Raw genomic sequence first — 25,933 nt, 5'->3', positions numbered from 1 at the left:
TATCTAAACCAAGTAAAAAGACCAATGAGAGTGAGATAAAGAATTCTCTTGCCTGAAATAAGATATTCTGACTACAAAGCGATATATACAGTGTTAAACTATTTTTGTAGACTGAGCCTGAACAGGAGTTGGTCACCAATGACAACGTGGAAGAAAATCTTGGAGAAAGCCAAACTGCTAACAGAGGTGTCAATGCTCTTTGAAACTCCAATCTTCATACTCAATATTCCTGTCTACTGGTGTTGTTCATCTCTGACACCCTTGCTACAGCTCAAGGGCCATGGTTCGTCCTAAAACTAAAAAAAGCAGGATATACAGAAATACTTTATAAGTAGCTCATAGGTTTACAAAATTACTCAAGATTCATTCTGAGATCTTTGCATTCAAGTAATTAAGAGTTTTATCAAATAAATAAAGCTGTGCTCAGTTGTTTTTTTTTAGTTCTCCCTCTTCTATATCTTATATATTTCACATGATATTGTAATCTGAGCTCAAAAGCGTTTTACTAGACTTTCTCTTATTATAAATCTAAAAATAAAATTGGGTAACATCAGATTTAAATTACCATTCTTTATGTCTAAAATTAGATTTCTTCATCACCTCTTCTAACTCATATGAAATTTAGAGCTCAAACTGGTATTGAATTTCATTGTAAATCCTAATCTCCCTGGGATCTGCTGTTTTTCCCCTTGATCATCCACTTTTATGTTCCCTTACTCAATTCTTTCCTGATCAAAAGCCTCTACATAGCTCATGATGTTCCTAATGAATACTTCCCCAGCCAACAAAAGATATTTGCAAATGATATACCCATTAAGGGGTCAATTTTTAAAATATATAAAGAACTCATACAACTCAACACCAAAAAATCAAATAATGCAATTAAAAAATGGGCAGAGGAACTTAACAGACATTTCTCCAAAGAAGACATACAGATGGGCAAAAGATTCATGAAAAGATGTTCAGTATCACTAATCATCTGGTAAATGCAAATGAAAACCACAGTGAGATATCACCTCACACCAGTGAGAATGGCTAGTATCAAAAAGACAAGAAATACCAAGTGCTATCCTTGTGTAGTACTGTTGCTGGGAATGTAAAATGGTATGGCCACTGTGAAAGATAGTATGGAGGGTCCTCAAAAAATTAAAAAATAGAAATACCATATGACCCATTAATTCTACTTCTGGGTATTTACCAAGAAAACAAAAACACTAATTCAAAAAGATATGTTGACTGCATCATTATTTACAATAGCCAAGATATGCAAGCAATCTAAGTGTCCATCAGTAAATGAATGGATAAAGGAGGTATAGTATATATATTTGTCAGCCATAAAAAAAGGATAAAATCTTGTTACTCACAACAACATGGATGGACCTACAGGGTATTATGCTAAGTGAAATAAGTCAGTCAGAATGATTTCACTTAACATGGGGCATCTAAAAACCAAAACAAATAGACTCAAATACAGAAAACAGCCTGGTGGCTGCCAGAGGGAAGGGGGACGGTGGGATGGGTAAAAATGGCGAAGGGGATTAAGAGGTATACAGACTTTTAGTTATAACATAGATAAGCCATGGGGATGAAAAGTACAGCAGAGGGAATATAGTCAATAACAGTAACTTTGTATGGTGACCAGATGGTAACTACACTTATCATGGCAAGCATTTTGTAATGTATATAATTGCTGAATCACCATGTTGTACACATGAAACGATTATGTCAATTATACTCCAGTAGAAAAAAGCACTCAACCTAACATTTCCTATTGCTTTACAATTTAAAAAAAAAGGCTACTACGCTAAATTGTATTTATTACAGATCTATTTAATATCTACTCATTAGCTAAGATGAACTAGAAACTTCCAAGTTTAAAATGAACAAATAAACGTGCATTATTAAGACAAAATTATAGAATTTTCCTATAGGTAAAATCTTGGAAGCATAAAAATAACTGTTTAGACAGATCTGAGTTACTTTGATAGATTTAATGTCTAAAATGAAATTCATACCTTTATTTTATTTTTCTGAAATTCATACCTTTAATCCTAAAAATAGGAGAATGATCTGGAACAAATCATTTTGTCAATCTATAGGTCAAATGAACCAAATCAAGCTTCTCAAAAGTGTCAACTATGCACCACAAATGTGACTCAATTTATTTAGTACCAATATTCCAAGAATTACACTAAGTGCTGAAGTTGGATATATAGAAACTACCTATCCTCAAAGTGCTGTAAATCGAACAGATCACAGTAATAATGTAGTACATTATGATACATGGAATACAAGTATATACGTCAAGGTATAGAAATAGTACTGAGGGGGCACCTGGGTGGCTCAGTTGGTTAAGCATCTGCCTTTGGCTTAGGTCATGATCCTGGGGTCCTGGGACTGAGCCCCATGTCAGGCTCCCTGCTCAGTGAGGAGTCTGCTTCTCCCTCTCCCCCTCCCCCAGCTTGTGCATGCTCTTTCTCTCTCTCTCTCAAATAAATAAAACCTTAAAAAAAAAATAGTACCGAGGAAGAAGTATTCAAGATTATAAGAAGGGGAAGAATGAATAGGGAATATGAGCAAGGTTTGGAAGAATGAAAAATAATTCATAAGGTACCCCTCAGAAAAGGGCATTTCACAGAGATGAAGAAATACACACAACAGCAAAGAGGCATGGTACACCATGGAATAATATATGAAAAGCAAAAATTTGATATTGTTGAAACATAAAAGGTAGGAGGGAAGAGAGACTAGTACAGTTCTAGATATAAAAGACAGACAAAAGTCCTTCTTTGTAAGAAATGGACTTGATCTGTCAGTGATGTTCAGAATGTTCAGATGAACTCAGGCATAAAGGGGTGGGGGTAGTAGAGGCTGAGTCAATAGTACTTTCTAGCTTAAGTCAGACAGATAAAAGATGTTTTATTTATTGGACTTCTAGATAACACTTCAGATGAAGAAAAATTTTGCCATTAAGAAAAGCCTGAAAATCATTTTTTCTGGGGTGAGGTGGGGGGTGGAATAGGTTTTAAGTGAATGACAGTCTCATTTGCATTTCAGATATGTGTAACGGCATGGTGAAAAGTGTTGAATAACTACGGAAAATGATGTAAATAATCATCCAACAGCTACTTTGGTTTGTTTTTTACTAAGTATAACAGGTTTTGGTTTGAAAACAAAATTATCACGGTGCCTGTGTGGCGCAGCTGGTTAAGCGGCTCACTCTTGGTTTGGGTTCAAGGTCCTGAGATCAAGCCCTGCGTCGGGCTTTGCGCTCAACATGGAGCCTGCTTGGGAAGGTCTCACTCTCCTTCCGCCCCTCCCCACCGCCCTCCCTCTCTCTGTCTGTCTCTCTCTCTAAGTAAATAAATCTTAAAAAAATTATTTTTTCAACTGGAAATGTAAGAAAAAACAAACATAAGTGTGTATCTTAAATCAGTTTTCCCAGTAAAGCAATCTACTTCTAAAGGGAAAACAAGAAAAATGTTGAACTAATGCAACTACAATAAAATGAACATAATAAATGTGTGTTATTCCTAAAGATCCAGTACATCTATACATCCTAGTCGATCAGATGAAAAAGAAAACAAGACTTATGCACTTATACACCTCTCTGGATACTTGAGGTAGCCTCTTCTTCTAGTCACAGTTACAGATTTCTGAATAGTTAATATATAAGGCTATCTTTGGGTCAACCACCACTTGTATTGACAGCATGACAAACTTAACGAAGCTGGCTAAGTCCTTCTTTAGTATCTTTAAAATTATTTCCTCCAACTTACGTCTTTATCTTGATACAGTTTTTTTAAAAATTTTATTATGTTACGTTAATCACCATACATTACATCATTAGTTTTTGATGTAGTGTTCCATGATTCATTGTTTGCGTATAAGACCCAGTGCTCCATGCAGTACGTGCCCTCCTTAATACCCATCACCTGGCTAACCCATCCCCCCACCCCCGCCCCTCTAGAACCTTCAGTTTGTACTTTTTAGGTACTTCTACATACAAGAAACCCTTTTGGTTTATGGCCCTGATTATTCTCTCCCTGCCACGTTTTCAACTGATTACTGTGTTATGCTAGACATATCAGTGAACATATCATGAAAGACATCATTAAACAACTTAAAAGTCTGACCCCTAATCGGATTTCTTGATACACCATAGATTCAATAATGCTACTGGTGAAACATAACATGCTTTTACAGCGCAGAAGATTTCCAATAAATTTCTATGTACAAAAATGTCTTCACAATTTAGAAAGTATTAATCCACCTTGATGGTGATTAGCTAGAAGCCTATACTGTACTGGTCTTTTCTTACCAAACAAACAACTTACAGACTCATCCTCCTCCTCCTCATCTTCATCTGCATGGTGGAAGAAATGTCGATAATTTCCTGAGTTTATTTCTGTATCTTCAGGCCCAACAAAGAATCTGGGGGTCTCACTCATTTTTATTTCATCTGATACAGATATAAAGCACTATACTAAAACGCTCCTAAATAAACCATTCTCTCTATACTAGCTGACACAGAGCTCTGTTGCAGCTTGTTGCTGCTTATACAATCACTTGAAATTGTGATGACAGTTGGTCGGCAAATGTTCTTCTGTTCTCAGATATCACTGCTTCATTGTTGATGAAGTTTAAAAGACAAAGAGTGAGGCTATTGCTTCAGTGAGTTGATGCAGTAATCTTTCTACCTAAAATGCAATGAAAAAATTAATTTTGGAGACTGTACTTCAAAAACACTCATGTAAGAGTAAATGACACTTGTAAAATCATGACCAGTAACCTGATGCATACCTTCAAATGAAAAGACATTTGCTTCCATAAAATTAAAAAATTAGGCTCTCATCGTCAATAACCTACATTTTATCAATTTGACAAACTGATTCAAAAATAACAAAAAGATAGTAATAAAATAACAAAGTAACAATAACAAAAATACACACTAAATTCAAGTCCAAAAATAACAAACGAGAAAATGATTCAAATTATAACAAAATTCCATTAAAAGGTAACTATCTCTGCAACACAGTTAAGTAATACCTGAATAGAATGGAAAAAAACAAAACCAGATAAAATGTAATGTGGATTTAAAACCCACTGAAAGCTATAAATCAATGTGAAATTTCATTAAATCAATTTTTAAAAGATTTTAACTAGAAAGCTCAGGGGATAAAACTGTTTTGCATTATAGTCTCAAAAAAAATCAACAAAATAAGATTAGAAATAAAAACAAGATTTCATTATAACAGCAGCTCTTAAACTTTTAAAAGTCAAAAACTCCTTGGCTAGCCTAAAAAAATCTATGCATCTGCTCTTCAGAAAAAAATGTACATGTGTAATAAATTCTGCAATTTTATGTGATTGACATCCAAGCTTTTCTATAGAAACTGATGCCTCTCAACATCAGTTTAAGAACTCATTCATATAACAGTGATATCTCAAAATATCTTTACCAAAGCTGTTTATACTACTGTTCCTTGGTCACATTAAAACTAATAACCTACCAAGATGAAACCACATATCAAATAATTCATTTGATTACTGGTAATATAATAAACTATTTGATCGAATATTCTTAAGAGTTGGATTATATGTTAGATAGAACTGCAAAGCCTAACTCCAACAAAACTCTTATTCCTAAAGATCTAATTCTAGTTTAATTGGTGGTTCCCTATTAAATATTAAAACCCTAGTGTACCTAGCCAGGCTTCACTTTATGCAACTTTCAAATTAAAATTTCACAGTGTTATGAAATTTCAAACAGTTGGTGATTAAAAAATTAAAATAAAATATCTCTTCGGAAGACAAATACTACTCAACTCTCATTTTTAAATTGGAAACTACCATGCTACAAGTAGCCACAATCAAAGGAGTGGTTCTCAAACTTCATATGTCAGAATCACCAGGAGGGCTTGTTAAAATACTAAACTAAAAAGTCTCAAAGTAGGACTTAATACTCTTAAAATTCCAACCTGATGCTCATACTGCTGGTCTGGAAATCAACATTGAGAACCACTACTCTCGACTTTGAAAAAGTGGGTTAGAAAGCTTTTTCTGATAGTTGCTCAGTTCTGTGTCCTTAACTAAGTTATCGAAACTGTCTGGCCACCATCTGTAAAATGGGATAAATCTCATTAATTATTTTGCAAATTAAATGACAATGAAGACAGGGGCGTCTGAGTGGCTCAGTTGGTTAAGCGACTGCCTTCGGCTCAGGTCATGATCCTGGAGTCCCGGGATCAAGTCCCACATCGGGCTCCCTGCTCAGCAGGGAGTCTGCTTCTCCCTCTGACCCTCTTCCCTCTCGTGCTTTCTATCTCTCATTCTCTCTCTCTCTCAAATAAATAAATAAAAATCTTTAAAAAAAATAAATGACAATGAGGACATAACAGCAATTAGTACAAGGTAAGCATTTAGTAAATGTCAGCTACTTACTTATCTTGCTGGCTTTTATAATTAAGACCGAGATTCCTACCTAACTTAACTAGCACAAAACAAATACAAACAATTCAATTTAGAAGGAACCTATTTACTACCCATGTAATGAAGCCACGGAAACTCCTTTTCGTCGCCGCCGCTGCTGCTGGAGACCTCATTACATGTTTTCCAGTCTTACCACACTGCTTGAGACTATCATGAACAGTCACCTCCTTCACAGATCTGCCATGGTCAAAGCTACTTAATCTTTAAAATGGTACCATGGATCAACCATCAGGCCTATGTAGTATTCAGAAATCCTCCTTTCTCGAGGAGGCTGAAAAGACACATGACCAATTTTCCTGAAATCCTAAAAGCATTTTTCAATGAAAGCACTGTTGTAAATGGTGACTCCAGTTCCAGGGAACTATTACTACAGCTACCTAAGAGGTTATTAAATAGGCTTCTGCATGCTGGCAAAGGCAGCCAAGCATCATTTAGAAGTGTATACAAAAAAGCCCATGCCAAGTTTTACAAAACCCTCACATTGATTTTTTCCTTCTTCAAACATTCATGAACTATATTTTGCTGAGCCTGTCTCTCCTTCTACTTATAATTCACTATTGTCCTTGAAAGTTCCAATTCCTCCTTTAAAAATTAACTGCAAAGTCCTCAATAAATGCTTTTCTGACAACTATCATGCTTCTGCCAACCCCTAAATACACATCAGCCTCTTTCCCATTCCCCCATGATCCACAGCGTTTGGGATATATCTTTACAATTACCTGTTTCCATTAGAATTAGGGTTTTTCCTCCCCAAGATTTTATTGTGAAAAATTTCAAATATTCAGAAAAGTTGAGAGAATGGTTCACCATACATGTACATTCATACACTCACCACCCGACTCAACAATTGCTAACACTTTGCCGTATTTACTTTCTAGCATGTACTTGCTCTATCATTTGAAAGTTATAGACATAAATATACTTCATTTCTATATACTTTAGTATGCATCTCCTAAAAATAAGGACATCCTGCTATATAACCAATTATGATTTCCACTTAGGAAAATTAATAGTTCCTTAATACTATTTATATGTAGCTGTGCAGGTGCTTTTAGAGAACAAGGACCTCATCTGTATATTCCTAGTACTTAACCGGTGCATAGTACTTATATGGGTGATCAATAAATGTCCCGCCAATTGTTAAGTGTAATATCCTCACAACATCTACCACAAGTCATGAGTTTAAAACTTAAAACAGCAAGATCTGACTGTGCAACTTTGAATCTTCTGCACATCAGTTTAGTCATCCGCTTTCAAAAAACCCACACTGCAGTTAGTATTTTGGTTTCTGAACTATTTAATTCTGCATCAATATGGAAGCTCCATGAGGACAGAGATCATCTCATCAGACACATAAATAGGCATACTGCATTTTTTTTTAAATGAATACTTTCAACCACTGAAAATGTTAGTGAAGAAACTGGAGGCAAAGAAGCATAATGGTAAGACAACAGTAGTATAATTAAGAATACAGATTTTGGAATCTAAAAAATGTGGTTTCTAATCCAGTTTTAAATGTTTGCTAGTAACAAAAGTTTTTAGGACAAGTGGCCTCTCTAAGCCTCAGTACCTATCTCTGGAACGTGAGAATAATAATCTAATATACCTCATGGAATTGTTGAGAGAAGCGTATGAGAAAATATGTAAAGCACTTGGCACACTTAAGAACTCTGTTAGTGGCGGTTATCTTTAATATTCAATTTGCCTGAAACAAAAACTGTATTTTTCATTGAAGAATTTTCAATAGCAAAACAAAACCCTATCCCAGTGTAGGGCAAGGATGCTGGGTGCTAGGGCCAGCCACGCTTCCTACTTCCCCATCTAAGCCTTCTAGCACACTAAAGCAAAACAAGTATCACCCACAGAAATCCAAAGGTCGCCAACTCCCAGAAGTCGTCCAGAACCTAGTAAATGAGATCCAGTGGTCACCACCCTCGGTCCGTCTCCCTCGAAGGGCGCGAGGTGCAACACTCTCGAACTGATTAGGTGAGGCAGTGAGTGACCTGCAGTCTCCGTTTTTATTTGGGAAAGCTGCAACGCAAGGGCCTTTTTGTTCTTTTGAAGTGGGGGGTGCAGGCGGCGAGGAGAAGAGGGGTAAAGACTGAGCAATGAAAATAAAAATAGCCATCGCTACCCACATCAGTCCCCAAACTCCAGGCTGGAGGAGCGAGCCCACAGCCTGGAGTGCCAGCTGGACCCTAGGCAGTTCCCTTCGGGTTCATCTGAAATTTCGAGTATCTCAAACCCAAGGAATTAAAAAGGGGGACAATGGAGGAGGAAAAGAAATTAAGACGCGAAAGGGCTGTAGTGTCACTCCTCCACGCCCACGATGCCTTTCGCTCTGGCACATGCCCCTAGGAAGAGCGCGTGTCTATCCGCAAAGCGCAGAAAAGACAAAGCAACTAACTGCCCAGCAGCGGCCTCGGGTGACCGAATTCGGCATCTCGGTTCTCCGCGGGTCTGAGTCCTCACCTGCTACCGCTGCAGTAGCCACGCAAGCTGCAGAAAATAGCCGCGCCCTTCCCAGGTTTCGGCTTCCCTTTTAATCCCAGACACAGGAGTGAAGTGTTCCTCAAAAGACTCCAGCTGTTAGCTTGGACGTAGGTCTTCTCTCTACAGTAGCAGCTGAAGGGCCACACAGAGGTACTGCAAAGCACTACACCTCCCTTATCTTGGTCACGCCTCTCCCCGCCCGCCTCGGGTCTCACACAGAAACCTCACCGGGCGGAACGCTTTCCGGCAAGTGCCAAACGGCCCGCACGACCCCATAAGCACACCCCTCCTGAAGACACCGGTAGTTCCGTTTCCGGCAGCACCAGATAAGTCGCGAGAGGAAGCTTAGATCCTGTCGTTTGCGTTTAGGACCACTTTCGGTGAGTGGTCGTTCCGGTATGCTTTGTTATATCTAGTGATTTTTTTAAAGTGAGGCATCACCTGACAGTAATTTCAAAACCATTTGCATCGACTAGTTTAAGGACGGTTTTAATTGACTGTGGAGATTGCGCAGGCGCTCTTGGGGCGAGAGGGCCTCGCTTGGGCGTTGCGGTGTCCCGCGCCAGCTGAGTCGAAAAGGGGCGAGTTCTGTAGTCGGCCGTGGGGAGGTGCCTCGTCTGTGTAACCGAGTTTTACTTGAGATCGTTTTCCTGATCATGCTAAGTTTAGCTGGACCTTGCCCTTAAGAGTTGATTAACGAGCCATTAAAACTCCCTGGAAATGCTCTCTGATAGTTAAAGTAGCGTCCGAGACCGCGAGCAGGTTCAAAAGTTGACCGCCGCAGTTGGCCGACGTTAAAGAATTCTCCCACTTACTTTACCGTAGTTGTCATTTAATCTAGAATATTACCTTTTGCCCCAAATTAAAACCGCCTGTGGCGGGGAGAATCGCGAGTTCAAGGGAGAATCTTGTCCGGTAGTTTTAAAGGAAAAGAACACTACCTCAGTGTGGTTTTTCCTTAAATGAGCGTTTCTGAGCCAAAGTAGAGAAATAATTTTCAAAATGGAAATTCATGTATCATATGTGGCTTTATACGTATGCGTATGGAGATGAAGGCATTTTTGTTAAGCGAATTTGTGGGTTGAAGTGAAGCAGATTAGAAGTGTTCTGGTGTAATTAGATTTCCCAGTCTTGGACATTACATAAAATTGTGCTCTACTTTTTTTCAGAGATTAAAGTAGACTAATTAAGAAGTAAAAATTTTGATCACAAGTTAATATGTTTATTGAAATATTGAAAAATTTAAGTTTTTAAGCTGGAATACATGCATATTACAACTTTTTGGAGACGAGTTGTTGGCCTTGATGGGTTTTGTCCAATTCTCATTTAAAGTGATACTTAACTGCCTTACTTTTTGCATACACAAGATAAAATTAAATGAATTAAGTAATAAATATTTACACAAGTACTTATTGATTTTATTTGACGTTGTGTTAGGGGCCTAGTGTTAAAGCTCAACTAAATTTGACCCTGACAGTTCCTCTTGCAAAATTAGAAGTTGTAATCACCTCCTCTTCTCATCCCTACGTATTTTAATACACAAGTACTTATTTTAACACAAATTCTTAAAAATAACTATTTAAAGAAGGCTTAATCTTCCTTTTGATAACATAAATCACTTAATTCTCCCTTGTAAAAAATACTTTTGTTTAATATTTGGATATAGGAAGATATTTATGTTTGTTCTAATATTACAGCTTAAAGCCTTTTTCTCATGCTACTCAGATGGTTTTTAGGGATCAAATGGTGAGTGTATTTTGAAAAGAAAAAACTGCTGGTTCTTTAAATTATTCCTGTATATAAATGCCAAATATTGGCAGCAAATTTTAACCTATTTAGATGATTTTCCTTTTTGTGAACTGATTTTTCTTATGTATTTAAGATTGTGAACCACATTAGACTATAAATTCATTATAAAGTATACAGCTCTTGAGTCTTCTGGGTTTCCTGGTTAGCAGTAAAACATAAATAAACATTACCATAAAACATTAGTCACCATTAGTGAAAATGAGATTTTAAAATCTTTTTCCTTGTAGATAAAGGTTTGAGAAAGGAAAGTGTTTTCTATTACTTTGAACAGCTTGATATGAATGATAACAATAACTAAATATGTTAACAGTAATTATATATTGAATTACCATTTGCAAAGGACTTTTCAAATCCTTAATCTCATTGATCCTGATATTTATGGAAAAGGAGGGATAAGTATTATTTTTTTTCAGATGTGGATACTGAAGCTTAAGTAGCTCATATACCAGAAATTTTGACTCCTAAAAGCCATGACTTCTTAGACACACCCTACTTATAGTGCCATATTTATATGTGTGTGTGTGTGTGTGTGTGTGTGTATATATATATATATATATATATATATAAGTGAAGTAATGTTTTCCTAAGTGAAATAGCAATTATGTTTGAAACGTGCTCTTTTTTTAATTCACTGCTATCTTTCCTATGAGAAAAGGCAAATAATTCTTTGCTCATTCACAAATACGTAAATGTCCACTGTGTCCCAAACAATGTGAAATGATGTAAACATTAAAAATTAATAACTTTGTCACTTCTCATATGTAATCTGAATTATTAATTACAAAATCATTTTATAACTTAACTAGCAGAGGCCTGAACCAAGTATTATGAAATCTGAGGTTGCCGATAATGAAGTTATTAGTGTAGCAGGGGAAAAAAGCCAACAAAATTTGAAGCAACAGAAAACAAGGTTCGAATGTGAGTGCCTCCACTCACTGTGTTGCTTTGAGCAAATTGGATAATCTCTCTGAAACTTTTATTTTCTTATAAAGTGGATATACAGCTAGTGCATACTTCATAGGATGTTGTAAGGATCATCACAGTAAAGCATTGTATAAATGTTTGCAATTCTTAAAAATTGCAGTTAATTAAAAAATTCTCCTTTAATTAAAAGAAATTGTTCCCTGTCCCTTAGTTTTGGCTTTTTCAGATGTCATTTAAATAATAGCATATAGCGTATAGCCTTTTGTGTTTGACTTTTTTCATTTTCAGTAATTCATAAAAATTATTATGATTTTTAAGATTTATCCCGATTGTTAAGTATATTTTTAGTTTGTTCCTTATCAGTGCTGAGCAGTATTTCATCATATGGATCTACCATAATTTGTTTATCCACTCACCAGTTGATGAACATTTGGTTTGTTTTCAGATTTCAGCTGGTAATAAAGCTTCTAGAAACAGTCACATACACATTTTGTATGGTTATATACTTTCATTTCTCTTGAGTTAAAACTGTTTCGAGCATGTTTATACCATTTTGTATTCTCACCAGCGAGGCTCTGTATCCTTGGTAGTACTTAGTATTGTTAGGTTTTGTTTCTTTTTTGGTTTTTTTTGCCATTTTGATGGATGTATAGCAGTATTTTAGTTTTTATTTGCATTTTTAAATGTCTAATTGTGTTGAGCACGTTTTCATGTGTTATTTGCAAATCATATTTTCTTTGATGAAAGGTCTGTTTAAATCTTTTGCCCATTTTTTAAGTTGGATTATTTGTACCTTATTATTGAGATTTAAGAATTCTTTACAAATTCTTTGCAATGATGGGGATGGAGCTCGAATATTACACAAGGCCAGATAAGTCAGTTAGAGAAAATACCATATTTTACTTGTATGGGGAATTTAAGAAACAAAACAGATGAACATAGGGGAAGAAAAAAAAGGGAAGCAAACCATAAGAGACTCTTAACTATGGAGAAAAAACTGAGGGTTGTTGGAGGGAGGTGGGCAGGGGATGGGCTAAATAGGTGATGGGTATTAAGGAGCACACTTGTGATAACCACTGGGTGTTATATGTAAGTCATGAATTACTAAATTCTGCACCTAAAACCAATTTTACCATGTATTTTAACTAACTAGAATTTAAATAAAAACTTGAAAAAAGTTCTTTAAAGTTCTGAACACAGGTTTTTTATTATATCTGTGTACTGCAGACATTTTCTTCCAGCTGTGATTGTTCTTTTCACTTTCTTAACATTGCCTTTAAAAGAACAAAAGTTTTTTGGGGTGCCTGGGTGGCGCAGTTGATTAAACATCTGACTCTTGATTTTAGCTCAGGTCATGATCTCGGAGTCATGAGATCAAGCCCCAGCAATGGGCTTCATGCTGAGGGGGTTTCTGCTTGAGATTCTCTCCCTCTGCCCCGCCCCTTGTGCTCTCCCTCTCTGTCTCAAATAAATAAATCTTTAAAAAAAGTGAAAGAACAAAAGGTTTTTGTTTTTTAACTTTGTATTCCCATAACCTAGTGCATATAAGGATTTAAGGACTTGGTAAATGAATGAACAAATAAAAAGTTATATGGATGAAAGGCCTAACAACTGTAGTAGAGAGTAAAACATAGGAAGTTCTGCAGCGGTACAAAGAAAGTCAGGAGAGGTTGAGATCACTTCACATTCAGATATCATGGAAGGCTTGCTTCAGTGAGGCGCTAGAGGTTTATTTTGAAAACTGGTTAAGACTTAATCAGATAGGGGCATCTGGGTGGCTCAGTTAAGTGTCTGCCTTCTACTCAGGTCATGATAGCTGAGTCCTGGGATTGAGCCCGGAGTCGGACTTCCTGCTCAGCAGGGTGTCTGCTTCTCTCTCTCTCATAAATAAATAAAATCTTTTTTAAAAAAGATTTGATAAGATAGAATTGGAAGGATAAACTATTCACAGGGGAAATGGTGACATAAACCAAGGTACAGAGAACGGTTGGGATGTGGGCAAAGGTATATAAAGAAGACAAGAGGAGAAACTGTAAGGCTCGTTTTGTGCCAGGTTGTAGAGGCTTGGCTAAATAGTTCAGACTTTGTCTATAAGCAGTGGAGATGGCCAGGAGCAGTCTCATAGTGTCTACTCTGTCTAATAATTCATTTGGAAGATAAAAATGTGCTTAGGACAATGAATAGTTGAAGTTTCAAGGTAACTGTGTCAAACAAATGATCACTCCTTTAAGTATTTTCTTCTTTACTAAGACAGCTGACCCTTATATAACACACTTGTGAAATATGAAAATATGTAGAAATTTTCTGATTTTTATGTCTTCCACCCTTAGAAGAGTCCACTCTCCCTTAATGATGGCCAAAAACCTCAAAGAACTCAGTCTCCAAAATTTTGTTTATTGATTTCTTCTACTCCTTGACCTTTTGTACTGTGGGCTTGCTCTGAGGAGGGTGAATTATTCTATTTTGATGTATTTTCAGTTCTTTAAAAGTTAAGGGTTTGAAAGTGGAGAGGTTAATTTCAGTGAATAGACTTTACTGAACATGAATCTTCGTTCACGTATTTTAGGTAGGACAGCCAAGAGTATCCTAATAGCACTTGATTCTTGAATGTACTGAGGGCTTCATCTTATATTGAGTAATTAGAGAAAAGATTTTCTGGTATCCCCAGTGCTATAGACTGAATGTTTGTGTGTCCCTCCCCTCACACACAAACACACACACCCCCCCCACAAATCTGTATGTTGAAATCATAACCATCAGTGTGATGGTATTTAGAGGTGATGCCTTTGAAAAGTGATTAGGTCATGAGGATGGAGCCCTCAAGAATGGAATTAGTACCCTTCATTGTTGTTGTTGTTTTTTAAAGTAGTCTCCATGCCCATCATGGAGCCCAATGTGAGGCTTGAACTCACAGCCCTGAGATCAAGACCTTAGCTGAGATCAAGAGTCAGATACTTAACCGACTGAGCCACCCAGGCGCCCCGGAATTAGTGCACTTTTAAAAGAGAGGTCAGAGAGCTCTCCAGCACCTTCTGTTATGTGAAGAGAAAGCAAAGAGGTAATCTATGAACCAGGAAGCAAATTTTCACCAGACAGTGAATCTGCCAGCTTGTGTTTGGACTTTTTACCTCTATAACTGTGAGAAATAAATGTTTGTTGTTAATAAGCAACCCAGTCTATGGTATATTGTTATAGCACCCCAAATGGACTAAGACACCCTAGAGAATTGGAGGGGACAGTTGGGGGAACTTAAAAGACAGAAGTTTTTAAGTATAGGAGCAAAATAATGGACATCAGTGTGGTTTAGGGAGAGATTCATGTTGTCCAATAGCCAGGTTTTTAATGCCAGTTACAATTACCTATACCCCTATGTTTTATGGGACCTAGTGTTTTCTCTAAGGTATGAGTTTAGTGTTTTGCTCCTGGAGGCTTTTTATAGGCCTGAAAAGGCCTTGTCTTTTTAAGGTCCTTCAGGTTTTGTAACCTTTACTGATCTCTGAAAGGGAGTCAATAAAGGATTTTAATCTTACTTGTTAAATCACTTCTTCCTCCAGATAACCATGCTCAGCTGCTGTCTAACAGGATGGGATGTTTCAAGGTTTTCTTTTAGATGGTTTAGAACATTGTTGGTTCCAAAAGCCGTTCACAGAAAATAATAATTTGGGGTCATGTATTTTACAGAATATAGACCCTAGTGATTTAATCTAAAATGAGAAATGGCAGGGTGCCTGGCTGGCTCTGTGAGTGGGGCATGTGACTCTTGATCTGGGTGTTGTGGGTTTGAGTCCCATGTTGGGTGTAGAAATTACTTAAAGATAAAAATCTTTGAGAAATAAAATGAGAAGGGCGCCTGGGTGGCTCAGTCGTTAAGTGTCTGCCTTCGGCTCAGGTCATGATCCCAGGGTCCTGGGATCGAGCCCCACATCGGGCTCCCTGCTCAGCGGGAAGCCTGCTTCTCCCTCTCCCATTCCCCCTGCTTGTGTTCCCTCTCTCGCTGTCTCTCTCTCTCTCTCTGTCAAATAAATAAATAAAATCTTAAAAAAAAATAAAATGAGAAAGGACACTTCTTTCTCTCCCTTGGACTTGGAAGAGCTTGTGTCAGTGTACCCTGGAGTTGAAAATAGGATAAAAAACAATTTTTACTTGTTGATTTGTTTTAAGAGTTGAGGAGGTTTAATACAGAGCTAGAGTGACAGGCAGGCAAATGGTTAGGTAGTCTGTATAGTCTGTATTCCCTACTTGATACCACACAAGTTTTCCTAAAATGAAAATTGATGAAGTGTGGAAGTTTGCCATAGAATCATTTGGCAGGGGAAAAACCATAATGAAGATGACATTAAAGTAAAGCCATCAAGAGGTCTTCTGTGACAGATTGGGTGGGTGGTGGGGGTCAGGGGGAATGGTGTACTTCACCAAAGACAGTTTGAAAAGAACTAAGATTTAGAGCATCATGGAACTTGAAAACAGGGCCACGGGACAAGGACTGAGTGTATACATAGTAAAATCTCTCGATGCTTTTACTATTTCCAGTTAGGGGTTATCATGACTACAAAAAATCTATGAACATTTTTGTACACATCTTTTGATAGTCATGTATTCATTTCACTGAGGTATAAACTTGAAAGTAGATTTGTCAAGTCCTTAGGGTAGACAAGTTTTTAGTTAGAAGAAACTCAATTTTCGAAGGTAGCTTTAGCCTTTTGCACTCCCACCATGTATAAGTGTTTCATTTGTTACCCGTCCTTAAGCTAGCGTTGTCTGTTTTTAATTTTACCCTTTTTGAGAGTGTGTAGTTACAAAAATTATGACTTTTTAATTTGCTTTTTGGAGTAATGATGTTGAGCACATTTTCACTTGCTTATTAACCATTTGGATTTTTTTTTTTTTGAAGTGCCATGTAAGATTTTACTCCCATTTTTTAAGTTGGGTTTTTATCATTTTCTTTTTGATTTGCAGTTGTTTATATATGCTGCGTATTAGTCCTTTGTTAGGTATATATATATTAAAGATATCTTCTGCCAGTCTGTGATTACCTTTTCCTTTCCTTAAAGATGTCTCTTGAACAGGTTGTGATTTTGATGAAGTACAATTTGTTAAAATTTTTCTTCTAAGAATAGTGGTTTTTTTTTGTCCTGTTGAAGAGATCTCTATATATACCATAAAATAGCTTACACTATGCTGACCCAAGAGATATTATAAATGTACTGATATCCTCACTGGAAGTTATGAAAAGATCAGAAAGATGGTTATTGAATGTGGAAAGTGCTGTATCATAGGGGAAGAGACCTAATAGGCTATTTAAGCCATAGGTTCCTAGGCACAGTCTATTCTTTTTTATTCTAACATTCCCTCTGCAGTAATACTCTCTTGTAGCCTCATCCCTAGATCTTCTAGTGATCAGTAAACATCAATATTGTTTTTAGAAATTAAAAATTTTAAGCATTTGTGTCAGAGTCCTGGTAGGAAACAGAAGATAGGGGATAGGGACACCTGGGTGGCTTTCTCAGTTAAGCGTCTGCTTCGGCTCAGATCATGATCCCAGGGTTCCGGGATTGTGAGTTGGGCTCCCTGCTCAGCGGGGAGCCTGCTTCTCCCTCCACCCCCACCCCCCTGCTCATGCTCTCTCTCGCTATCTCTCTCTCTCTCTCAAATAAATAAATAAAGTCTTAAAAAAACAAAAAAGCAAACAGAAGATACATTCCCTGGAAATTTGAAGAAAATTTAATGAAGTTCCTATTTAAAGACCAAAGAATAGGGTCAAAGAAATCACTGTGGTCCCTGGAGATTAGTAACAGAAGGGACTAATGATGGAATAGTGCCCCTGAATTAGCAAAAAGAAGAAATGATGTTATAGACTTCCAGTGAGAACTAGAGACATGGAAGATGGGCTACTCAAGAGGAACTGTAGTTGTAGAGGGTTGCAGCCTAAACCGAGGAAGGACCTGGGAAATAAATATCCTGACCTCTTCTGCATTCTGATTTGCCTCCTGGTACCTCCCACTGGACAAGCCTAATCAGAAAACTATAAATGTAGTTTATTCTACATTTATAGTTTCTAGGGCACAGTGGCAGGGAAAGAAAAGCCAGAAATTGATCTGGATGGGTGGGGGTGGTGGCAAACAGAATAATCTGCACAGAATAGTTTCTTTCACCTAAAAATATGAACGAAAGGGGCTTTTTTTCTTTTTAACTTAATGGTTTTCCATATAATTTATGGTCTAAAATAGACAAATTTTATTTTGTTTTGTTTTTGCCAGTGTGGCCAGAGTTTTCTTTATAATATAGAGAAAATATGTACAGTACCAAAAATCATTTCTATTAAAAAAAAAAGCAGCTTATATGTAGTTCAGAAGAGTATATGAGAAATAGCATAGCTAAATATCTTCTCTGTCATTTATCATTTAAACATTTCCAAAATCTTTTTCATAAATTACTTGGACTTTTTTTTTTTTTTTTGGCATTTTGCAATGACCATGAATGTATTTAGAAGGAAAAAAACTATTTCTCCCCTTTATAACCTATCATGTATTTAAATGTCACAACAGAACCATTCTATGTAAGTAACATTTCAGTTGATGGTAGTGAGAGACTTTAAGCAAAACTTTTTAAAGTGTAATTATTTATTTTGTTTTTTCCCAGTATGTGGAAAATTTTCAACATTTCTTTTCACATGGAAAGAGACAAGATAATGTGTCATGATATATCTCAAAAATAGCTTTTGAATATTTTAGTTCATTATACATCACACAGTTCCTTTTCTGTACTATATTTATCTCCATCACAGATAATATTCCGGGAATGTTCAATTGATATGTAAGCAGAAATATGACAGAAGCCTGAACTGAAATAGCAACTAAATGAGCTTATCATTTAAATTATATCTTTAAATATCTTTTACCTAGTTTCATGATGGTCCGTAGTGGAAAAAATGGTGACCTTCATCTTAAACAGATTGCATATTATAAACGAACTGGTGAATATCATCCAACTACACTACCAAGTGAAAGAAGTGGCATAAGAAGAGCAGCAAAAAAATTTATCTTCAAAGGTAACACTGGGGTGCCTGGGTGGCTCAGTTGGTTAAGCATCCGACTCTTGATTTTGGCTCAGGTCATGATCTCAGGGTCCTGAGATGGCGCCAGGTGTCGGGCTCTGGGCTGGATGTGGAGCCTGTTTAAGATTCTCTCTCCTCCCACTAACCTCCCTCTCCCCACCCCTGCTCTCTCTCTCTCTCTAAAAAAAAAGAAAGAAAAAAGACAAAGGTAACGTTTATGCCCCAAGTGTAGCATTATTATAGATGCTTTTCCATGTGTTCTTTGTGGAATACTGAGAATTTTCTGCAGTAACTTACTGTTGCTTAACAATTACCGGTGTAATTGATGATGCCACTCAGTCAAAAGCAAAATAAAAATCACAGTGAAGCTAACTGAATGCCAGTAAGCATGAAAAGGGAATTTTAAGTCATAGACAGAAAATGATACCATGAAAAAAAAAAACACTCACCTAAATTAACCTCTTATGCTCTTGTCCTCAGGTAGTTCCTACTTTAATGGCATTTTCTAGCACTTATGTCACTATCGATGAAGAGCTTATTTGATGCTGTTATGAAAATGTTGACGTTAACTTTTTACCATATTTATTTCTGTGGTCTCCCCGCCATCAGATATTTTCAGGATCACATTCATTTTTGGATACCTAATCCCCCGAATGGATTAAATATTTGAAAGGCAATAGAAAATTTATGTTGAAAGATTATGGTAATTTTTCCTTCTTTCTCCTCTTCCTTCAAAGGGAAGAGAAGTTTGCGATGAAATAAGCCAGAAGTTAGATCACCAGACAACTAAATGAATGTTGGTGCTATTAATTAATGGGAGTTTTGCCTCTAGGTATAAAATCATGCTTCCTGAAAAGCAGTTCAAGAAGCCTTTAAAATAATATATAAATACCTCCTCATATCTCTCTGTGTATACCCCTTCCTATAACTCCTTTATACTTCATAAGTACACCTATTACTTCTTAATAAAGTTATGATTCATTCGTTCATTTATTTATTTAAACATTTATGCGGCAAATTTTTACCAAGTTCTTACTGGGTGTCAGTCACATTTTAGGCCTAATACACTGATGGATAAGGTAGATAAGGTTCCTTCCTTTAAGTTGCTTACCTTCTAATTCAAGGAAGGAATGTTTCACTCAGCATATGCTTAATTAAACACATTAGTAACTTAGTGCTGTGTTTGGAGTTTGAATAGCTGCCTCATCCACACTGGAGAGATAGTGATTCTTTCCCTACCTCAGTTGCTTTCCAGCGGTGGATTCTTCTCAGGTGCCCTCCAAAGGAAAACAGAGAACTGTCTTAAGGATTAAGGTTCTCTTACTTTCCTGCTTTACAAATCTCACCTCCTGTTCAAATCTAGAAAAACTTAACAGTGTGGTTGCTTACAAAAATGTAAGTTATGGTGAAACACTATTTTGGAAAATTCTGTTCCAGAAGTTGCTTACCTGTACATAATTCATCTGCTAATTCATGCCATTTTTAGGAGATGCCTGCAAGTATTTTTCCAGTTTGAGTACTCCCATAGAAAGATAATTTCATACTCCTATAGTTACCACATGTTTTGGTGAATAAACTACCTCCACTGGTATAGATAGCTACAAAATTATAGCAACTGGTGATCCTCCTACATATCAAGTAAGCATAACAGCTGAGGACCTTTCAGGTTGTATGGATGCATTACAAATAAATATTCTATCTTAGAGGGAAAAAGATTTTTAAAAACCATAATGGTTTGATGATAAGGCTTTGATTAGATTATCTTAAAATTATACTGATCTCTAAAAATTGCAGTCATGTCTTTTTGTTATTATTTATTCCAGAAAAAAAGCTGTTTTATGTTGGAAAAGACAGAAAACAAAATCGTTTGGTAATTGTTTCAGAAGAAGAAAAAAAGAAAGTCTTAAGAGAATGCCATGAAAATGACACTGGAGCTCATCATGGCATATCCAGGACCCTTACTCTAGTGGAATCCAATTATTACTGGACTTCTGTGACCAATGATGTCAAACAGTGGGTATGGCTTATATATTAAGAATATTTTAAATAATACCTTTGTAGTAGATATCCAAAATTCATTATTACTCCACATTTACTCTGGATATTACCTCTTGTTAAGTACTTTTTGTATGGGTAGTGTTTGTACAAAAACATTTAAAAGGAGTTTTACTTCCCATCAGAATTCTCCTTTGGGGGCCTGGGTCCCTCAGTCGGTTAAGCGCCTAACTCTTGATTTCAGCTCAGGTCATGATCTCAGGGTTGTGAGACAGAGCCCCACTTCGGGCTCTGCACTGGGCATGAAGCCTGCTTAAGATTCTCTCTCTCCCTCTTCCCCTCCCGCCTCCCTCTCTAAAAAAGGAAAAAAAAGAAATCAGTTTTTCAGAATACTTTAAAATCACTAAAGTATAATTTGAACTAAAATATTATTTAAATATTTGAAAAACAGCATATTTAAATAGATTATTTATAAACAGATTTTCATCATTGAACTCTTTTGTATCGCAGAATTCAAATGGGGCTGAAATTCCTTTGACTAAATGATTACCTATTTGAGGCAGTCATATAATCTTTTCTTGAGAGGAGAATCTGTTCATAGGTCAGGTCCAGTGTGTGCTCTCTTCATTTGTGCATATCTCATCTTGATACAAAAAATGTCAAATGTGGCAGAGACCCAAAACCAACTAAAGGCAAAATCAAGTTGTAAAAACGATGAAATTAGTCTGAGTTTTGTAACTTTATAACTTATTTCAACCTTCAGCTTCTTATAGGATATTCATCTAGGAATTCTGGTATTCTTACTGGTAGATCATCTGATCCCTACTCTTTCTAGTGTATTCTATATGACTTGGTATCTATGTGAGATCCTTTTAATAATTATAATAGTATATCGAAAGATTGTCATTTCAGATATAAAGAATTAAACCAACATTTAAATAGCGTTTGTAAGTTATCAGTTTGTAGTCTGTGCGTGTATTGCATGACCTCAATATTTGTATTTGCCTTTAGAACCTGCCACACATTCCTTTGATCTTTGTCAAATCTTTATCATTTGAGAATGGATATGATTTTTGGAAATAGAAGTTATTTATGATGAAAGCTATTACATAAATTGGACAATAAAACTTTTGATTAAAAGTAACTAATACAAAGAGAGTTTATAAAATTTTGTTCACAAGTTGGTTTGAAAGTGGTTTCCAAAGTGGAATTCTAGAAATATGTTGAGCATTGGCACCATCCATATGGTAATCAGTTCTCATCCCACTCACATTAAAAGCTCCATGGCAGCATGGGCTTTATTTTTGTTCTATTTTCCTGGGACCTTGAGGAATTTCTGGCATCTGTAAGTATTTTTTTAATAAAATTATGTTTTAATAAATACTGTTGAAATAGATCAATGAATGAATTTATTAGAATGATAACTGATGAATCACAGACCTGTACCTCTGAAACAAATAATACATTATATGTTAAAAAAAAAAAGATAGTAGGAAGGAAAAAATGAAGGGGGGGGAATCGGAGGGGGAGATGAACCATGAGAGACTACGGACTCTGAGAAACAAACTGAGGATTCTAGAGGGGAGGGGGTGGGGGGGGATGGATTAGCCCAGTGATGGGTGTTAAGGAGGGCACGTATTGAATTGAGCACTGGGTGTTATTCGCAAACAGTGAATCATGGAACACTACATCAAAAACTAACGATGTAATGTATGGTGACTAACATAACATAATAAAATAAAATTTAAAAAAAAGGAATGATAACTTCAAAAGAAAAAATCTTTTACTTACAGAAATTATTGTGTGTTCAGATACTTAAAAATATAACAAATTTGATGTAAGAAATTGGTTTTAAGATTTATTTACATAATAAATATTAGTTGAATGTAAACTAGAATTATGTTCTATGTGAATAAGACCCCTTAAAGTAGTCAGTGGATTGTAATAGCAAGTCATATTTGCTTATTATTCTGAACAGAAGGTTTTATTCTATTCTGAGAATAGTCTAAAAGTTTCTCCTTCAAAACACAAAGTAACTATTAACAATTTTAATAAAAACTTCATATTTATAAGACTGCTTTTATTATGTTGAATATATTAACATCTATATATTTTTTTGTTATTGTGTGCCTGTTTTGTAGGTATATGCTTGTCAGCATTGCCAAGTGGCAAAAAATACAGTTATTCTAGCACCTAAACAGCACCTTCTCAAGGTGGAGAATCCATGGAGTATAGTTACTGTTGATCTGATGGGCCCATTTCATGCAAGCAACAGAAGTAATGTTTATACTATAATCATGACAGATTTGTTCACAAAATGGGTTGTGATTTTGCCTCTCTGTGATGTTTCAGCATCAGAAATTTCTAAAGCTATTATCAATATATTTTTCTTATATGGACCGCCTCAGAAAATAATAATGGACCAAAGAGAAGAGTTCATTCATGAGGTAAGACAAATAATTAGTTGGGTCTAGGAGCATATTTTACTTACCTTCAGTGCCTAGCACACCTCTGCATTATAGGGTTCTTAGTAAGTTTATATAAATTGCTACAGGTGTAGAAGTTTAATATTGTATAGCACAAAGGTAGCTGGACTGGAAACTAAAAGACCAGGATTTTTGTATTAATTGTGCAACTAAGTAATTGTAAGTCTGTCGAAGTTGGACCAAATAATCCTTGTTTATTTCTAGCTTAAAAATTCTGTGATTGGGGGCCGCTGGCTGGTTCAGTGGGTAGAGCATGTGACTCTTGATCTCAGGGTTGTAAGTTCAAGCCCCACGTTGGGTGTAGAGATTACTTAAAAATAAAATCCTAAAAAAAAAATTCCATGATTGACATATAGAGGGAGAATTGACTAAATGGAGAAATATATCATGTTTATGAATGAGAATATTCAATATTGAAAGGTATTGATTTTTCCCAAATCAAAATTAATTTATGTAATTAATTTCTAATCAGCATTAATAAGGAGGGAGCTTATTTCTTGCCCTCACCTTTTTCCAGATTAAAGTTAACTTGAAAGAATATGCAAGCAAGAATATATATGAAAATTCTAAAAAAGGAATAGTGACTATGACATTTAAGGCATATTTTTAAATTTTCATAATTACACAGTACTGGTATAAGAAAAAAATCAGACACAGCCAGACATGTTTAATTCTGTTAACAAGGAGTTATAGCAAACACATGTAAAATGTTATCTACCAGGGAAGCTCATTAGAGACAACAGTGCCTAGGATTTTTTTTTTAAGGTTAATCTTTTATTATTATTATTATTATTTGAGAGAGAGAGGGAGAGTGCAGAGGGAAAGTGAGAGGGAGAAGCAGACTCCTCACTGAGCAGATCGCCCGATGTGGGGCTCAATCCCAGGACCCCAAGATTATTACCTGAGCCGAAGGCAGATGCTTAACCGACAGCCACTTAGGCGCCCCTCAGTGCCTAGGATTTTTACTACGAGCTGGTCACAAAGGCACCCTCTGTGTGGCTTGTACCAGAATCCTAGATTCCTAAAGGAAAAAAGGTGTTCAGCATAAACTACCTTGTTTGTATAGTTTAAGCACTGTGAGCCATCTATATCAGGGAATGATGGAAACCCTCCCCAAAACCCCAAGTTCCTAGCCCCTGAGTGGTTCAGTTGATTAAGCATTTGACTCTTAATTTCACTCAGGTCATGATCTCAGGGTCCTGGGTTTGAGCCCCGTGTTGGCTCTGTGCTCAGCACGGAGTCTGCTTGCCCCTCTCCCTCTCTGTTCCTCCCTCCAGCTCCCATGCATTCGCACATACGGCACGCTCCCCCCCCATAAGTACATCTGTAAAAAATAAATAACAAACGTGGAAAAGTGTTCAAATTAAATAGGAATGAATATTGCAAATTAAGACCATTTTAACTTATCTGAAAAACAAAAATAGTAATAATACTTTTTCTCTGGGGAATTGACTGAACATTCCAGATATTACATTATAGGGTGGTGGAATTTCTCTCATCTAGAATTACTGAGGCACGTAGTCAAGAATAGTTGCCTTGAAGAGATACCCTGACCCATAGTCAAGTTCATAGGAGCAAGCAGTAAAGTTTTTGCATTAAAGCTGAGACTTGTGTGTTTTGTAACTATCACATAATCTTGCCTGCCTTGACTGACACAGCAGTGGTCAAAATGAGGTGTATGAAAAAATCCAGTTTTTGGGATAACAGTGTTAGAACTTCTGCTTATATTTCTTTTTTATCTAATAAATAAGAAAGAAAGGATGTTTTGCTAATAATGTGTAGAGATGATTAATAGCATCCCGGATTGACAAGGCAGATGATTGTACATTACACATGCTATATGAAGGTATCGTGAAAAAAGAGTAAGAATCCACAACATAAAAGAGGTTTATAGTAGTTCCCTTGCTCATTCTTGGTTTTCAGTAGTAATTGCATTTCTGAATATCATCTAGTTTTGACCAAACTACTCCTCATGGAATAGTCAGGTGGCTTAAGTTTCTTACAGTGAGAACAAGATAATACTAATAATGCAATTACCTATCAGCCACAAGAAAATGATAGAACTGACACTTCTACTTAACTTCTGGTACTAGTTCTTTTATAGAGACTTTAATGAGATGAAAACAAATATGAACTCATTAGATCTGATAGGAAATTGGTCACCAAAATTCAAAATAAACAGAAACTGATTTGAAATATTGATTTGCATCCACCATATCTAATGAAAAGCCTCACCCTAAGTGCATAAAGTGCTTAGAGATAAAAATAATGACAGTATGAAGCTATTATGAATCACCAGTTTTTCCGGTTATGTTTAAAGTCATGTGATAATCCAGGACTTTGGAAATTTTACCAAAGGTAACAGTAAATATTTATAAGCCTCTTTTGCGAAGTTTAATAGCAAAAAACCTAAAAATCACAAATGATTGAGAAAATTTGTTCTTTTTGCTGTGATGTAAATGGCTTAAATACTAGCATAATGGTGACAAAATGATATGTTTTCTTTTGTCAGCAAAAACGTACCAAACACTGCTGAAGTGTTGAAATAAGATTAGAATATTACAATGTGGATGCATACAGTGTGTGTATTACAAACACAGTTGGATGAAAATACAGGTGTTTCAGTAAAGTGCACAGACTTTTTGTAAAACTCTAAAGGAAAGAAAATAAATGTTTCCAA

The 25,933-nt window shown here is 36.2% G+C and overlaps 2 protein-coding genes across 24 annotated transcripts in view; one reads left to right on the top strand and one right to left on the bottom strand.

Moving 5' to 3' along the window:
• The window catches only part of PPIP5K2 (diphosphoinositol pentakisphosphate kinase 2), a 70,260-nt gene extending 61,072 nt beyond the window's left edge, over positions 1-9,188 (bottom strand). For all 18 annotated transcript variants that reach the window (XM_073888750.1, XM_073888757.1, XM_073888763.1 and 15 more), the window contains exons 1-2: positions 8,965-9,188; positions 4,338-4,700 (exon numbers count right to left, since the gene is read on the bottom strand). In XM_073888750.1, the coding sequence (XP_073744851.1) occupies positions 4,338-4,451 (114 nt within the window). In that variant the 5' untranslated portion in view covers positions 4,452-4,700; positions 8,965-9,188. The remainder of the gene's footprint in view (positions 1-4,337; positions 4,701-8,964) is intronic.
• Positions 9,189-9,294: 106 nt separating this feature from the next.
• GIN1 (gypsy retrotransposon integrase 1) overlaps positions 9,295-25,933 on the top strand; it is a 92,105-nt gene continuing 75,466 nt past the window's right edge. For 5 of the 6 annotated variants that reach the window (XR_012376965.1, XR_003207012.2, XR_003207011.2 and 2 more), the window contains exons 1-4: positions 9,295-9,365; positions 18,621-18,766; positions 20,596-20,789; positions 22,909-23,214. Coding sequence is in view for 2 of the 6 variants with exons in the window: in XM_025866850.2 (XP_025722635.2) it covers positions 18,625-18,766; positions 20,596-20,789; positions 22,909-23,214 (642 nt within the window). In the remaining 4 variants the exon portion in view is untranslated. Of the gene's footprint in view, positions 9,366-18,620; positions 18,767-20,595; positions 20,790-22,908; positions 23,215-25,933 lie in introns of those variants that run through there. The other variant, XM_025866853.2, reaches the window with a different exon arrangement.

The sequence above is a fragment of the Callorhinus ursinus genome, unplaced genomic scaffold (genome assembly GCF_003265705.2).
Source record: "Callorhinus ursinus isolate GAN/ISIS: 27379988/994484 unplaced genomic scaffold, GSC_fseal_2.0 scaffold3, whole genome shotgun sequence".
Lineage (NCBI taxonomy): Eukaryota > Metazoa > Chordata > Mammalia > Carnivora > Otariidae > Callorhinus > Callorhinus ursinus.
The sequence above is the reverse complement of the archived record's forward strand: the minus strand, read 5'-3'. Positions and strand labels throughout refer to the sequence as shown.